Source organism: Penicillium subrubescens (genome assembly GCF_028828155.1).
Source record: "Penicillium subrubescens strain IBT 31985 chromosome Unknown utg000002l_segment0_segment0, whole genome shotgun sequence".
In the NCBI taxonomy this organism is placed as follows: Eukaryota; Fungi; Ascomycota; class Eurotiomycetes; order Eurotiales; family Aspergillaceae; genus Penicillium; species Penicillium subrubescens.
Genome location: NW_026643152.1, coordinates 151,776 through 167,685, shown reverse-complemented (window position 1 = coordinate 167,685; position 15,910 = coordinate 151,776). Strand labels below are relative to the sequence as shown.

The following is a 15,910-nucleotide window of genomic DNA, read 5'->3' as shown; positions in this document are numbered from 1 at the left end:
TTCGGGTCCTCTCGTGGATACGCATCGGCTGTCCTTATGAATGGTTCCATCTGGGCAGACTGGGACGGCCAGTAAACAGGTTTTGCCGTCGAAGTCGGTCCCGAAAGGGCAACACTTGACAGCCCCAGAATCTTTGTGTTTCAAGGGGACAATATCATCAAGCGTATATCGTGTGCGGGATCGGCTTGGTGCTCCAGCCAAAAACTGCTTAACTGTTGACGGCCCTCCGTGGCGCATTTCGCGCACTTCTGGACGTCCTTACACTGGAACGCCTTGTGGCCAATCTCCTGGCAGTTGTAGCATTGCGTCGGTTGTGGTCGATATTCAAAAGTGCTGGTCACGCCAGACTCTCCTCCAGCGTGAAAGAACCCGTCGGCCAGGAGCCTCCGTGCGTCAGTACCTTTGGTAAGATAAACGACCATTGACCCGTAGGCCTTCGTACTCTCCTTTCCGCTGAGCCATGCGATCTTAGCCACGGTAGCTTCGTTCTCCTCGCTGAAGGCTGCCGCAGCTCCGGCTCGGATCTCATCATTTTCATCGAGCACTGCGGCTTTGTTGACGCTATCGACTTTGATCATCTGGAGCCAATTCGAACGCGGTCGCGGTCTTTGTAGCTCAAAGAAGGTCCGAGATTCGCAGAGCTGGCTCACACAGTGGCCGGCGATCACGAGAAGGAAGAAGGAAGGGGAGTCCGTCGATCTGGTTCCGATGCACTCGCACTTCCTCTTCAGCTGGTCATTGATAGTTTTGAAGGCGTGCCGTTCGCGTTTGACCCCAGGTCTGATTTCGTGGATTCTATGACGGCGCTTCGAGTGGTGTTGTCGATGAGCTGTCGCAGCTCCTTGGTGGTGTTCTGCACACTATCGTCTCCAGCGGATGGATATTCGGGGCTCAAACATACGGAAGTGATGATTCTGTCTCTATAGTGCGGATCCGAACCTTGCGAGAAACGATTTATACTTCGGGGTTCTTCATTGAAAGGGGTTTGTCGTTGCATTGGTGTATGCGGGAGGGCTTATGAACTCATAGTTATCCACCATTGGGCCACGTACAGCCGCTGTTGGTGCCAACTTGGTACACAACGAAGTAAATCAACAGTCACGTCTCTGCATCGAAGACGACCGCATTTCATTCTCGTTTCCCTATTCATAGTCGGTAACCAGACATCAGTGTGCTTTCAAATCCCGCGGCTTTGAATAGCGTCAAAAGGTTCCCAAAACCGTGACGAGCTCTATCCCCGTACCGGTCTTAGAGCACATTCCCGGTAACGGGGTTTCACAGCTGGCAGAACGGGTAGTGCGATGATTACTAACACAAGTAGTGCGACCAGTCAGATAGTAGTCTGTAGGCGTCAGCTTTGCGATACGATGATTTATAGTAGCGCTCGAACGCTAAGGATGCTATTCTAAGTCACAACTCATCATTTGCTGCCAGTCATTAGTTAGTAGCTCAAAGGGGTGGTTTATGACTGACATATTTCGGTTAGCATCCGGGATTAGAAGTGTTGCACTTATGTTTTTTAGGCGATAGGCACCCAGTTCTAGCAGTATAAAGTGTCTTCGAGGTTAGTATCAGCCAAGGCAAAAGGCCGAGCCACATACCCGTGACATAGCTCGCCTGTTTTTGCACCATTGAAAATAAGGGAACGTCTCGATTGTGAAGGGGTCAACTCAATTGGACAGCTGTGATATCTCTAATTAACGGGATTGTTATCAGGGAGCCTAGATTTCTTCGTGTCGGCTTGTCCAGCTCAATCAGGACAACTCGAGACGATAGCTAGATAGCCAGTGAAGAGGAGGAGCTTTGCATGGCGGCGTATCAGGCACTTACAGACTCACATGATTCAACGAGGTGCTTTGTCTGTATAAGCTGAGTTAACTTAACTCAGTTAAAGAGTCAGTTGATAATTAATAGAGGAAGAACTTATCACGCATTCACTGATAGTGTCCGGTCCCGTCTAGTCCAGGCGACTGGAGCAAAAGACTAGGGATAATAAAGAGTATTTATAGACTTCTCGGCTTGTTCTGTCGCCTACGTACTTTAATTAGCACCAGAGTGACTGCTATTAGCAATGCAACTAGTAACACCTAATTATTAGGGCAGCCGTCCAAATCTAAGGCCTGTTTAAGATCATGTTTACCATCAATATTCATCAATTTGAGTGACACTTAGAATACCAACTCTAGACTGTTAATGTTGAAATAGCCATAATGAGTTACTTTATGGACATAGTGTTGTTTAAAAAGCATTGACTGACGAACAAATTTTCTGCGTTGTCGGATCAAACAAAGGCCCTCGCTTTACTGTGGACCCAACGCCGAACTCATCACCAACGCCAAAATGTGCCAAGCGTGACCTACACAGGGTTGCGGACCTATTTTTAGAAGAGATGTCGGTCCGCATTCCACTGCGTAGGCAGGTATCAGTAGTGCGCATAGCCGTTGAAGCTGCTGGACAACGGTAGCAAGAATTTCTAATTAATGATTTGGTGCGGTGATAATGGAACCAACTGTCGAATTTAGGGGAGGCACCGTATCTCACCACTAGCAACCTGCTCATTCATCAAGTACCCACATTTCGTCGATCTTTGTTTTAATCGCATATAGACAACACCAGAGTTACAGACGTGAAGCCGGCTTCGTCGCCGATTCCATAGGGTACTTCAACAGAGCCCCTAAACCCCCGCTCATAGAGGGAAGGGGGAATCAATTCATCCGTTTTCTCTCTCAATTTGCTAGTTCCCATACGTATACATACTATCTGATAGTTCGTCATCAACTAGTAAAAATGTGAGAATCAACTTCATCCCGACAAGACCTCAATTTTGAATGTTAGACGCACTAGTCTCCAAATTACCGGAGTTTTCTCAACAAATGTTCATAGTGATATTACAAATAGCATTTATCTACATTATTTATCCTTTTGTTTCATCGGGCCGACTCTGTTGTCTCCTGCGGCATACTTTAAATGGTTGCTTCACCGGTGACGTTAAGCCCTCATGCAACGGCGGCTGTCTCCCAGAATTCAACACGCTCGTAGAGCACAAAACGACAGAGATTTTAGACAAACTGTCAGATATATATATGCATATGTATAGGAACTAGCGAATAGAGAGGGGAAAACACGAGTGAATTGTCTTCTAAGTAAAAGAGTGGAATACGAGCGGGCCCTCAAGGACAAACTAAAAGCCGCAGTCCCCGCGAGATACTAGACAGTGTTATCGCAGGATGCCAAAGTTACATACAAGAAGCACAAAGATAGGGAGACGGGACAACCGAAACAAGTTACCCGCAAGTATCGGTTCCATCCCATTAACATATGGGTGCTCGATGAATAAGCATGTTGCTAGTGGTAACTAAGATACCACTCCTAAGTTCGACAATTTTCTCTACGTAGAGCAGAGACCCGGTCACGTCTTTGCCTAGCCCTCTTGCCTAGGCCTCGACCACGGGAATCAGCCGATTCCTAGGGAAAAAAAACCTGATTGCAGACAACGCGGAAGCGCCCCGGGGGGAGTTAATCCTAGAGAGCGCCCGTCGGCTCCCGGAACGTACAAGCTAGGCCTAGGAGCTTTCTTGCTCCTCGAATCTTATATACAGTCTAGGGCACCTATACATCGCCTCTCAGGAGCAAAGAAATTTCTGAAATCCTCCTGTATTATCTGTTAGAGGCCAGTAGCGTCTCAAAATGAATGATCAGAGTCAAGAACTATATGTCCTGCTGTATACAAGATATTGCGCAAGAAATCCAGGCAGAAGACTGCTGAACCCCCTCATCTTCAACACAATCTCGTATAGTGGTGCGGGCCTCTAGTATCGTAAGTTCTGCTATCATAGCTGCCTGCTATATACACAACTCTTCAAGTTCCAATAGATCCTCAGGTATAACAACCCAGGAATACAAGGCAGGGATTCCCAGAAGCAGAACAGCTCCCAGGGCCAGCAGATGTGTTCCTAGGCGCATAGATAGCATCTCCAGGAATATAAGCCGGGGTCCTGGAAAGCGATTGTGCGTTCCCAAAAGCTGTGTGCAAGTTCCTAGGTTCTACGTAGGCCCTAGAAACTAGCATCCATACTCCTCGGATCGATAGAGACTAGAACAAGAGCTCAGCAGCTGCCAATCAGCAATAAGGCCGGTCATCATTCCCACAAATAGCCGACAATCATTATTCCCCATGATCGATATAAGAAAAATCCGGCAAGAGATAACTACTGACTAGCTCTTCCAAATGCTGCGTTGCTTTATAGCAACTTAGAAACTATAAGGAAGCATATCCATATAAAGCTTCTGCTAGGGCAGTCTAATAGAGAGGCCCATTCTTTTTCGACGTGGTTCGGATTGAGATTCATATTGAACATATTGCTACTTCTTCCCAAAGCTGGATAGTTAACCTCGAAGCTCCATTCCGAACTTCCAGGCGACTATCTCCGCCACGCAACGTCCCCAAGCAGAACTTGAACCATTTTATTTCTCCCACACCTAGAAACTCAATCTCTCACCAGAAGACAGTTCGAAAACTAAAGCTGTGCCACTGTGCCATAGTGCACATCATAGTCACGATGAATACCATAGATCCGTACCTGACCAATACCTCCATAGTACATCATGCTGTAGTATAGAAAGTGGCCAGCGCTATAGTCAAACTCTGCAAACAATGTCTGGTAGCCATAGACGCCATTATCAATATCCCCCACTTCCCAAAGGGAGAGGACAGCGAAGCTTTGGACAAACTAAATACAACTAAAGTAAAGTCGTGCTCCGCTGTTCTCTCATAGGAATCTCGGAGCCACAATAATCATACTCTCATAGACGTTTGTCTTCAGCTTTTCGAACATAATGTGTAGCATAGTGTCATTTGATATTGTAATGCTAGATCTCGCCTAGCCCTGCAGAATAACCGCAAAGTGCCCCAGAGTATCTCGGAAGTACGGCGTCGTAACACGGCCTGGCAGTCTACTAGAAGTCTCTTAATAGATCTTGCACCTACACACATCTTAATCAATTCAATTGCTCTTATAAATACTAGTCCGTACGGAGATTCCTCTGCTTATTAAATAGTCCCACGGCTAGTATCAAGGTATTACCACTGTCCTTAATTCCAGTACCTATCGGATAGGTTCTCTCGAACCAACTGTCGCGAGGTAAAGGGGGCCGGTTTTTCTCCGCTTCTTTCCACATTCTTTTTCTTTCTGCCTTCCACTTTTCCCAATCGCGCTGAACACCCACGTACTCAAAGACATCAGGAGCATCGGCAGGCGGATCTTTATTCTCAAATACCAGCTCTCTAGGGATACTCATTTTGATATAATCCTTGCTGAAAAACTTGATTCGCACTTCATAGGGGCCACTCAGGAAAGGTGATATTATGAAATCCGACCCACTAAATTCATCCGGTGGATCAAATAGTTCAAACTAGACGCCGTTGCTTGCGTTGATATAGATATGTCCGTGCATCCTCTTCGGGTCAAAATCCGGGGGTAGATTAGAACCAAAATTATCCTCCACTAATAGGTGGTAAAATTCAACATATCCTAGTCCCAATCCATTGTAGAAATATTTAGGTTAATCTCGGCAATGAATGATATAAGTGGTAGCATAAAGGGATGGCATAGAGGTCAGTTTGTCCTCCTTTGGGGCGTCAATGAAAGAACGGTATACCTAGTTGACCTAGCTTTCTATTTCACTTTCGGACTGAATCATAAAGAGTATATCTTGTCGTTCCCGTTCAAGCTCCCTTTTTCGTTCTTCGCGTATTTCTTTGAATTCATAGTAAACATCGGCCAAAGAATCAGCATATGACCTCTCAGATATACTGTCGTCTTCGTCATCGTCTTTGTCATCGTCTTCACCTTCGTCATCTTCTTTGTCTTCGTCTTCGTCGCTTTCCTTGTTGCTAGCCTCAAGTTTCCTTCTTTTCTTCGTTAGCTGCTCTTCTTCGCCCGCTGTTCGCTCTGACGCTAAATCAGAAAGGTCTTCATCAAATTCGTAGCCAGAGGGTGAACAGTCGCTAAGGACAAGGACCAAGGACGCGAAAGAACCACGGAGGATAAGGGTTCTCCTCTTTCTTAGGCGCGTTTTGAACCATTCCCCTGAGCCATAAAGCGCCAATCTTCCAGAGCCGTATCTCTGACTCAAGAAGCTTAGATCGTCGTTTGTTCGGGATGATCGTACTTGCGTGTACACCTAATTCCGTGTATTGCCTTGTCCCTACGGCATCTTACCCACGCGAACTCGCGAAACGAGGGGCAAAAAGCAACTTAGCCACACCGCCAACCGCCTCAACGAGCTAGGGCGGACTAGTCCGCCGGGGGCAAATGCGGGAAAGAGGGGCCACGGGCCACTAGGCCTGTACTTTCATCCTTACAGTAGTTAGTTAACGTAATTCCTGCATGAGCGCGACACCCCAAACACCATACTAAATGCAATATTTCACAACTTCAAATTTCAACGCTTAAGGCTGATTCTACGATCTTATGGTACCTTAGTATTAAATATATCCTACTAGATATTTTTATAAGCTCGAGAAATATTTTAGGGTGTAATGATATCCACTATATATAACTGTTTTTGCTATATGAATTCGACGTGTTCATATCTACATAACACTATCAGTCGTGCCGTTCGATCGCTCATATTACCTAGATGAGAAGGATGAATCTGGCTGTGATAAAAGTACTAGGATTTAAGCGAACGGGCTGAGGAAACGCGTGTTATGATTTACCTACTAGTTAGCGTGTTCTGGCGTGTTATAAATAAGGCGGTGTAGAGTAGACTCTGACTTTCGGGCACCATGACCCCTTCCTTGCCTAGTTGTCGAGCTTCTTTAGGAGGCATCTAACACGTAGGCATAAGGATAGAAGACATAGGCGGCAGATAATTTTTACTCTCGTGCTATTTGGAATTATTGTTCTACATATCCATACAAGGGCACATATGGTGTAGTTTTTAAACCACCTTGGTGTTAAAACCACATGGGTATTATGAACTACAGTCATTGTCGGAACATATCCTCCAGTCAGAATAAGCAAAGACATGTCGTACCTAAATCTGCTAAGCTGCGGCTCCCGCTGCATAAATTCAGGGGCATTGGACCTGGAAGATATATCTATCTACATCAATCAATTTACATTCTGCTTTTGGAACATACACGCTGTCCACTTAACTGTGTACACAGGACCTAGCTGGTGATACCAACAGTCATTAGCACCCAGTGGTATTAAAACCACGATCCAATTTTGGCCACGCAGTCCCCCAGAAGTATGTATGAACTTCCTACCCGTGGCATACCCACGGGTACTCTAGTTTTAATAAGGATGAAATCACGTGTATCATGGGAATGAGTATTAAAACAGAGTAGTTCAAAACCAGAGAGAATCCAATTTTGGCCAGTCATCTTTTTTCGACAGCCAGTCAGAGTTCTATTTTTAATGCACCCATTTGGTTGAGATACCCACTGGGTTGATTGTCCCTCCCATTGGGAGGTCCATCGTCAAACCAGTTAAATGCTAGCCTTACGTAACTATGTGGCAATCCATTGGAATCAATGTGTCCGTATCAATTCCCATCGGAGGGCTGTTCCATCAAACCTGTGGCGATTATAACTGGTCGGCTGGCTGAATGGCCCATAGCCCTTGGTTACATCATAGCTCAATAGTTCTGAGAGCAACAAGGAAGTAGTAGCTACTATCGAATCAATTGACTATATATTCTCCTTAGAGAACTGACCGGTTAAGTGTTATGAGCGCACCTATAGGCTTCCTCCAATGCATAGTATACGTGGTCAATCTATGACAATCTATGAAGAACTATGGTTTCAAACGATGTTCGGAGGCACATCTAGTCTGGCTCCTATGCTTCCAGTACCAAGTGCAGGGGAAGACTGACGATTTAATGAGCATAAATTTCCACCGTAAGTATCCTACGTATGCCTCAGGCCTAGGACTGAAGAACTTCCCGACTGTCAACCTAGAGACTCAGATCATGCAGCATCTTACACAAAATCTCCTTCAAACACCAGATCTGGTGGAAGAGTCAAACGGGTTTCTTGATTCAGATTGTCTAGGCTCTTGTGGCTCTGAGAGTAGCTTGACTTACGACAACCAACAACTTTTGATCACGAGCTGCAAAATTGTGAGCCTGGATTCACGAACTTGTTGAATAACGAGGTTCTTCCTTTCCTTTGGAACAATGTGAGTTGCATCTAGCATCTATTACTTTTCATTATCGAGCTGAGAACGATATCAAGGACATGACATATGATGAATGTGCAGTCATACTAAAACACCCTTGGTATTCTTCAACTGCACTGCCGAATATTGAAGTCCCAGAACCGTCTGATAGCTCTATTTGTAGACGCAGTAGCGTGCAAGCGTACCAAGAGCCACACATCCTGCCCTCAAATCTTATCGACTGCTCAACTCTTCCTTTGAAAGAACGACGCAATCCGGAGGCCAGAACCGAAATCAGGCATCAATTGCAAATTAATGACTTCAAGACAAAAGATTGCACACAGTCAGAGTGAAAGGCGGTACCGCCGGAATCTCGACGCCGAGTTCTTACAATTAGAAGATGTAGTGAGTTGGGACCATGGCGAAAACACGAAGGATTGCCCCATGGCATCCAAAAGGTTGCGGAGAGTGCAATTACTAGGGATGGCTCGTCTGAATATCTTGGAACTTCAAAAGAAGTCATGTATTTGAAGAGGAAGCTTCGGATTCTACGTGAGGCTACTATGCCTGAGACCTGCAGATTGACGATGGATGGTGAGGTTATTGGACTTTAGGGGCCAAGATTTGTTTGATCTGTGCTTTTGCTGGCGCAGCTAACTGGCTCATCACACATATGACCATCATGCCATATCCCATATCATCTAATATTTCGAAATATTGAAGAACCAAGGCGGTGATCCAAAAGAATTCAACGCTTATCATAACGGTTGGCCATGTCTTCATTATGGCGTTTGACACCATTTGATTTGGATTTCGGGCCCAATTCGCCACTCTCGGTATTGGGACCTTCACGGTGCATTTTGAGGCTGTAATATTCATCATTTTCTTTAGCTCCGTTCGTTGCTGTGGATTTTGGGAGTTCTAAAATATTAGACATTTCGTCAGCAAAAATAATTAATACCAACATATGAAATCCATGATGCAATAACTAAGAAGTAGAGCCAGGTGTATTATTACCTTTGTCCTCTGAACGGTCCTCATTTGGATTGCTGTCCGGCGGACTCTCGGCATCGTCATCGCGAGCCTCTGCCTTGTTCACCAGACCCTTGGGCTTGTCTTGAATAAAAATCGCGATTCCTGCCGGGCGGGCCATATTATATTGACAGTAGCGACAAATCAAGAAAGTTGTTCGCATGCCTCGTTTAAGACTCATTTTGTTTAGGCTCTGCATTGTGACAATATAGACAACAGTATTTTCCTACCTCTTGAAGTGAAAAGAATAATCGTTTTAAAAGGCCAGAACTTGGCCTTCGCTGTGGCAAAATTTGGGTCCAGTAGCTTGCCTACGTTAATCATGTGATGTCCTAATACACATAAAATTTCACCACCCCATCCGAACCAAGGTACGGCTATCCTTAGCTTCTGTCGCCACTAATATAGCTCTAGATCAACTCTCCAAAATATACGTCATGAGCGGGCGTAGGTTTATATAATGTGTTCAATACGTCTTAATGATGCCCATTATACATGTCTAGAACACGACACGGGCTGTTTGTGCTAAAGCAGGCAAGTTGATCATCCTAGCTTACTATGATGAGAACAAAAAGCCTAGAGAAACAACTCTTGCGGTTGAGAAAACAGCCAACAAGTCCAGAGAGCTACGGTACTAGCTACTAAAATAAAAGATCATGTCATCTAAGGATGAAGTATTGGTTTCAGAAGTCTTCCGTAAGGGTGAAGTAGACTACAACTTTAGAAAACCAAATCAGCGGCGTTAAAGGTTATTTGATACAAATACGAGGATGCCGTAGAGGATTTGATATAATTTCATCTTTTCCCCTAGAAGTACAGAGAAATTTCGAGTAGCGGAATGCATTTAATCAAGCCGATCCAGGCCTATTCTCGGCTATCTGAATAAACGTGCCAAGATCGTGAGTAGAAACCTTCCAGGAATCAAGCATCAAACGAAAGAGATTCAACGGCGAGTAGTGCTCTGAGGAATAACTCACGGTCTATGAGAAAACTTTATTGAAGGCGACAATGACCTCCATAATTTGGGCTTCTAGGTCATTGCTTAATTCGCCTTCATCTTCGATCCTGGAGAGCAGCTCTGGCTTGTTGTGTCTGCAGTGGGCGAGAAACTCAGCTTCCCAATCCATAATCCTGTTAACAGGTATATTATCAAAAAGACCATTAATACCAGCATAGATCAAGGGTACCATCTCATTGACAGCCATAGGAGCGTACTGCTTTTGTTTTAAAAGCTCAATCAGACGCTCGCCACGTCGAAGAGTTTGCTTCGTGGCGGCATCCAGATCCGAACCTAGCTGAGAAAAGGCCGCAACTTCGCGATATTGGGCCAAAAATAGCTTAAGGGAACTGGCAACTTGTTTCATTGATTTAAGTTGCGCGGCAGAGCCAACACGAGACACGGAAAGTCCAACGTTGACCGCAGGACGGATGCCCTTATAGAAGAGTTCGGATTCCAAAAATATCTGCCCGTCTGTGATGGAGATCACGTTGGTAGGGATGTACGCAGAAACATCACCGCCTTGAGTCTCAACGATAGGAAGAGCGGTAAGAGAGCCGCCACCATGCTTGTCGTTCAATTTTGCTGCACGCTCCAAAAGACGTGAATGGAGGTAGAAAACATCTCCAGGGTAAGCCTCACGTCCAGGGGGCCGGCGAAGCAACAGCGACATCTGACGGTAGGCCACTGCATGCTTTGACAGGTCATCATACACGATAATAGCATGTCTGCCACTGTCTCGAAACCACTCCCCCATAGCACAGCCAGCAAAGGGAGCAAGGTATTGTAGAGGAGCAGCTTCCGAGGCCGTAGCTGCGACAATGATCGAGTATTTCATGGCATCATTTTCTTCAAGAGTCTTGACAAGCTGGGCCACAGTGGAGCGCTTCTGGCCGATAGCGACGTAAATACAGTACAGCCTGTCGGATTCAACAGAGGAGCTATTCCATCTTCTCTGATTTAGGATAGTGTCCAGAGTGATGGCCGTCTTCCCAGTTTGACGGTCCCCAATGACCAGCTCACGCTGACCACGGCCAATTGGCACCATGGCATCAATCGCTTTTATACCAGTCTGAACAGGTTGGTTGACGGAATGGCGAGGCAGAATACCAGGGGCCTTGAGCTGAGCCCGCCGCTTCTCGGTAGTTTTGATGGGCCCTTTGCCATCGATTGGACTTCCTAGTGCGTTAACCACTCGTCCCAGCATCTCAAGGCCAACGGGAATATCAACAATCTCGCCAGTCCGCTTGACAGTATCTTCCTGTTTGACAAGGCGATCCGAACCGAAGAGCACGATACCGACACGAGCAGCTTCCAGGTTCATACACATACCCTTCACACCGGACGGAAATTCGACCAGCTCTTCAGCTTGGATATTAGTCAATCCTCGGGCGCGAACGATACCGTCACCAACAGACAAAACTCGGCCTGTCTCTGTTAACTTAGTATCCTCCTCAATGCCGTGTATTCGGCGTTCCAGCGTTGAAGAGACTTCATTCGGTCCAGCCTTGGCGTTAATGGCATATGAACGAAATTGCTTGCAAAATGTCGCCAAATCTGGCGTTGGGCCATGGAATGATCTCCTGATCTTAAGGACAGAAGCAACATCGATGGCGCGATTAAATAGCTGCGAGGTGGGTTTGGGCATACCGAGCTAAATTCCACGATGTTAATGATGAGACCGCGCAAGAGGTCGGAGATAAGACGAAGTTAAACGGATCCCCAAATAATGACGTAACTATGGCTATGACAATCAACGTCGGAACATTGACAGATAAGTTTGCTTCGTCGGGAAGCCGGGCTTTATAAGCAGTGCGGTAATCTATGGTAGAATTGTCTGCGGTAATAACTGTACATACGGATTCTGAACTAGTATGCGGGTAGTGACGTATAAGACTAGCAAAGTCATATGACCAACTGCCATAGTTAATTGCATTGTTCTTAACTAAGGGTTCCAGATATTCTTAACAGGCACATAACCGCTACAACCAATGAATCCGCCTGTACCGCCGCGAGGGTGACGTAATGGTCATTCTAACTTATCTCCAACGGTATTTGGACAATTCATCCCAACATATAATACGAGATTCTGAGGGTACCCAACACCCATGAAACAATCTACGATAGCATCCGAAGTGGATTATCCAGAGCTTGAAAATGGACGGCACGGCTCAGTGTTCTCTGTTTCGGGACCTATCATCATTGCGGAGAACATGAGAGGCTGCTGTATGTACGAACTTGTGAGTATAACGGGGCCAGCTTGAGCATAATTCTCCTGACTGCCTTTTCCATAGTGCCGAGTAGGGTACGACCAGTTAGTGGGAGAGGTCATCAGAATAGAGAGAGACAGGATTACCATACAAACCTTCGAGGAAACAAGTACGTGTTTGCAAAGTTCTGCTCAGCTACACCCGCTGATACGGCCAAAATTCGCAGGTGGTATAGCAGTCGGCGATCCTGTCACTGGTACAGGACAGCCACTAGCTGTTGAACTTGGGCCTGGATTGATGGGCACAATCTACGACGGAATCCAAAGACCGTTGGAAGCTATATCGTCCCTGGCAAAAACCATCTACATCCCATGTGGAATTGATGTCCCGTCGCTCGACCGTAAAAAATCCTGGGACTTCAAGCCGGGAACGTTCAGAGTCGGAGATCACATCACTGGCGGCGATATCTGGGGAAGTGTCATCGAGAATAACTTACTTGATGACCACAAAATCATGCTTCCGCCGCGTGCGGGGGACAGATTACTCGAATAGCAGAGGCAGGCAGCTACACAGTCACAGAGAAGCTTTTGGCAGTTAAGTTTGACGGGAAAACCACGGAGTATAGTATGATGCATGTGTGGCCGGTGCGTGTTTCTCGGCCAGTTGCTGAGAGATTGTCCTGCGATGCCCCGCTACTCACTGGACAGAGGACCCTAGATGCTCTCTTCCCATGCGCCCAGGGCGGTACAGTATGCATCCCTGGTGCGTTCGGAAGTGGCAAGACCGTCATCAGCCAAAGCATTTCCAAATTCTCGAACAGCGATATCATCGTGTATGTCGGCTGTGGGGAGCGTGGTAATGAAATGGCTGAGGTCTTGATGGAATTTTCTATGGTATGTTGGGGAGCCGGCACGTACATTGATTTTAAGGATCTAATTTGAAACCTAGCGGTCAATAAAGCTCGAGGGTACATCAGAGCCTATACTGAAGCGAACTTGCCTCATCGCCAACACCTCTAACATGCCTGTCGCCGCTCGTGAAGCTTCAATCTACACTGCTATCACTATCTCGGAGTATTTCCGTGATCAAGGGAAAAATGTGACGTTGATGGCCGATTCAACCTCTCGTTGGGCCGAAGCCTTGCGTGAAATATCAGGTCGCCTAGGTGAAATGCCTGCGGATCAAGGGTTCCCTGCGTATCTAGGATCCAAGCTGGCTTCGTTCTATGAGCGTGCTGGACGGATCGTGGCTCATGGCAGCCCGAAAAGAAAGGGTAGCGTCAGCATTATCGGTGCAGTCAGCCCTCCCGGTGGAGACTTTTCAGACCCCGTCACCAGCAGTACTCTTGGTATTGTTCAGGTGTTTTGGGGCCTTGACACAAAGTTAGCACAGAGAAAGCACTTTCCGTCCGTCAACATCTCGTTATCCTACAGCAAATACCTAGCAGTATTGGATGAATACTACGAGAAAGAACACCTTGGCTTTCCGCAGCTGAGGGAAAAGATAAAAGAGCTTCTATATTCCTCTGACAACTTGAAACAGCTAATACAGCTGGTCGGCAAGGCTGCACTAGATGACCACGACAGGATAACACTTGATGTGGCTTCACTGGTTGAAGAAGATTTTCTACAGCAGAATGGATACAGTGAGTATGACGAGTTTTGCCCTTTATGGAAAACTGAGTATATGATGAAAGCTTTTATGCGTTTCCATGATGAGAGCCAACGAGTTATATCTGAGGGTCATAACTGGGCAAAAATCAAACAACTCACTGGAGGTATTTCAAGCACACTCCGAAATATGAAGTTCGAGATGGCTGATGATGAGGACACTGTGTCAGTGAAGGTGAGGAGTAGCGCGAAGTGCTATTATTTGATCTAGCCTGACGCTTTAACAGTACAATAGTTTCCTGCGAACAATATTAGAAAAATTGTCTCCATTTCAAGCCAGTGAGAGGCCACAAACACATGAACACGGATACCTAATTTTCTGATTCTTCAATCTATATTGCAAATCCACGGGTTCAATTTATTTTCTTTATTGTGGGTCCAGTCGGGCCTTACCGACACTAGGCAGATTCACTTAAACGAAAGACCATTGACTTTAGGGAACAGGATCTAAGATCGACATCAACTACTTCCCGCTACTTTTGAAAAGATTATTGTGGTAGGCTGATGCTCTCCAATCAGAAAACAGCTTAAATACGATCACCATAATCATTGCTTGAGGCAATAATTAGCCACCAAATGAATCCCTTAGAGGTCCTAAAGAATACCTCGTGATCCCTGGGATTCGTTTTTAATTCCTTGTCGTTCAGAATTCTGTATGCGATCTGATAGTTAGCACTCGTCGTCAAGAGGAAGGTACTGAGTATTGGTATCGACATCGGTAATCAACATGAACAATGAATGGCGAGATAAAGGAGAGATTAATACTCACGACACTCTCCTGAATTTCCCCTTTTTCCAATATACGAAGTATGACCTCTTGGTTATTGGATGTTCCGAACTCACGCTCAAGAGTATCCCTGCTGGCTTCATTATGCATCCCTTGAGGCCCATGTCTGCAAGTTGCAAGGTTCCATTAGCAGATAGCCTTGCGTGCGCCTCTTGGGCTCTCATTATTAGGCTGATAAATATTTCCTGAACTCGGATAATGCACGTGGATAAATGCAAGCAGGTACTTACTGATGTGAAGTAAATATTTTCCACCCATCCATCACCTGCGCGAGTGGTAGAGTGTGATCTTTCCTCCAGTTCTGCACCGCGGTAATATCCGCAACGAAGATGACGAAGTCTTCAGCCCGGCCCTTATAGTAAACCTTGGACTGCTTTGTATTCCCTCGGGTCATTCTGAATGGTGATGCTGCAGTTTTGTATCCGCTGTAACAACTTGTTGCGACAGGATAAGTAGTGCGGAAGGATGGTTAAGACAACGTTCACTAAATCCTCAGAAATAGCGAAAACAATAGTCGAGAAATATAATGGTGGCAACATCGACAGTTTCGATAGGCCTTGTTATCATGATGACGCAACGTACAATTTGGGCCATGGGTGCACCACAGCGTTAAGGTATTACTTGTAAAATACTGTAATTTATGTTCTAAAATGTCGTCGGTGTCTATTCCTGGCACATCAAGGATCTGCGGTGTGTAGCGGCGTAATTGGCTTAAGGAGTCTCTGAATAAGGAGTCTCTGAAAAACCACGTGCGCGCACCAGCGGCAGATGCTCACAGGTTGATGCGCGTAGTCCTCGGCCTAAACTGACACAATTAGAAGAGTATTCGTTTGTTGAATGGATTTTCTCTATGGATTCGCGCGGAGTAGCGCCTAGGCCCTTTACTGTGTGAGAAATGGCTAATGTCACTGCGAGAATCGTTTACTACCGTACAACAGGTTGTCTACGCATTCATGCAGACAAGATAATTATGCGGTTGTCGCCCTGACAGAGCCAGACTGCTTTCTCTCGCCTATACCCCCGATATTATTACCTGAAGGTAGCGC

General features: G+C 46.0%; 4 protein-coding genes across 4 annotated transcripts; 1 reads left to right on the top strand and 3 right to left on the bottom strand.

Annotated features, from left to right (window-relative positions):
- Positions 1–8,916: 8,916 nt before the first annotated feature.
- Positions 8,917–9,321, bottom strand: N7473_001585 (uncharacterized protein; the record flags this gene model as incomplete). The annotated part of the gene is made up of 2 exons (XM_057147525.1): positions 8,917–9,089; positions 9,186–9,321. The coding sequence occupies 2 exons, from the start codon at positions 9,319–9,321 to the stop codon at positions 8,917–8,919; spliced, it is 309 nt and encodes a 102-aa protein (XP_057011179.1).
- An 859-nt stretch (positions 9,322–10,180) lies between these two features.
- Positions 10,181–11,845, bottom strand: N7473_001584 (F0F1 ATP synthase subunit alpha; the record flags this gene model as incomplete). The annotated part of the gene is made up of 1 exon (XM_057147524.1): positions 10,181–11,845. One exon carries the CDS (start codon positions 11,843–11,845, stop codon positions 10,181–10,183), a length of 1,665 nt encoding a protein of 554 aa, XP_057011178.1.
- A 460-nt stretch (positions 11,846–12,305) lies between these two features.
- N7473_001583 (vacuolar ATP synthase catalytic subunit A) lies at positions 12,306–14,288 on the top strand (the record flags this gene model as incomplete). The annotated part of the gene is made up of 6 exons (XM_057147523.1): positions 12,306–12,437; positions 12,492–12,576; positions 12,634–12,933; positions 12,987–13,051; positions 13,115–13,300; positions 13,356–14,288. The coding sequence occupies 6 exons, from the start codon at positions 12,306–12,308 to the stop codon at positions 14,286–14,288; spliced, it is 1,701 nt and encodes a 566-aa protein (XP_057011177.1).
- A 383-nt stretch (positions 14,289–14,671) lies between these two features.
- N7473_001582 (SBDS family protein) lies at positions 14,672–15,258 on the bottom strand (the record flags this gene model as incomplete). The annotated part of the gene is made up of 3 exons (XM_057147522.1): positions 14,672–14,728; positions 14,847–14,970; positions 15,095–15,258. The coding sequence occupies 3 exons, from the start codon at positions 15,256–15,258 to the stop codon at positions 14,672–14,674; spliced, it is 345 nt and encodes a 114-aa protein (XP_057011176.1).
- Between the last annotated feature and the right edge of the window lie 652 nt (positions 15,259–15,910).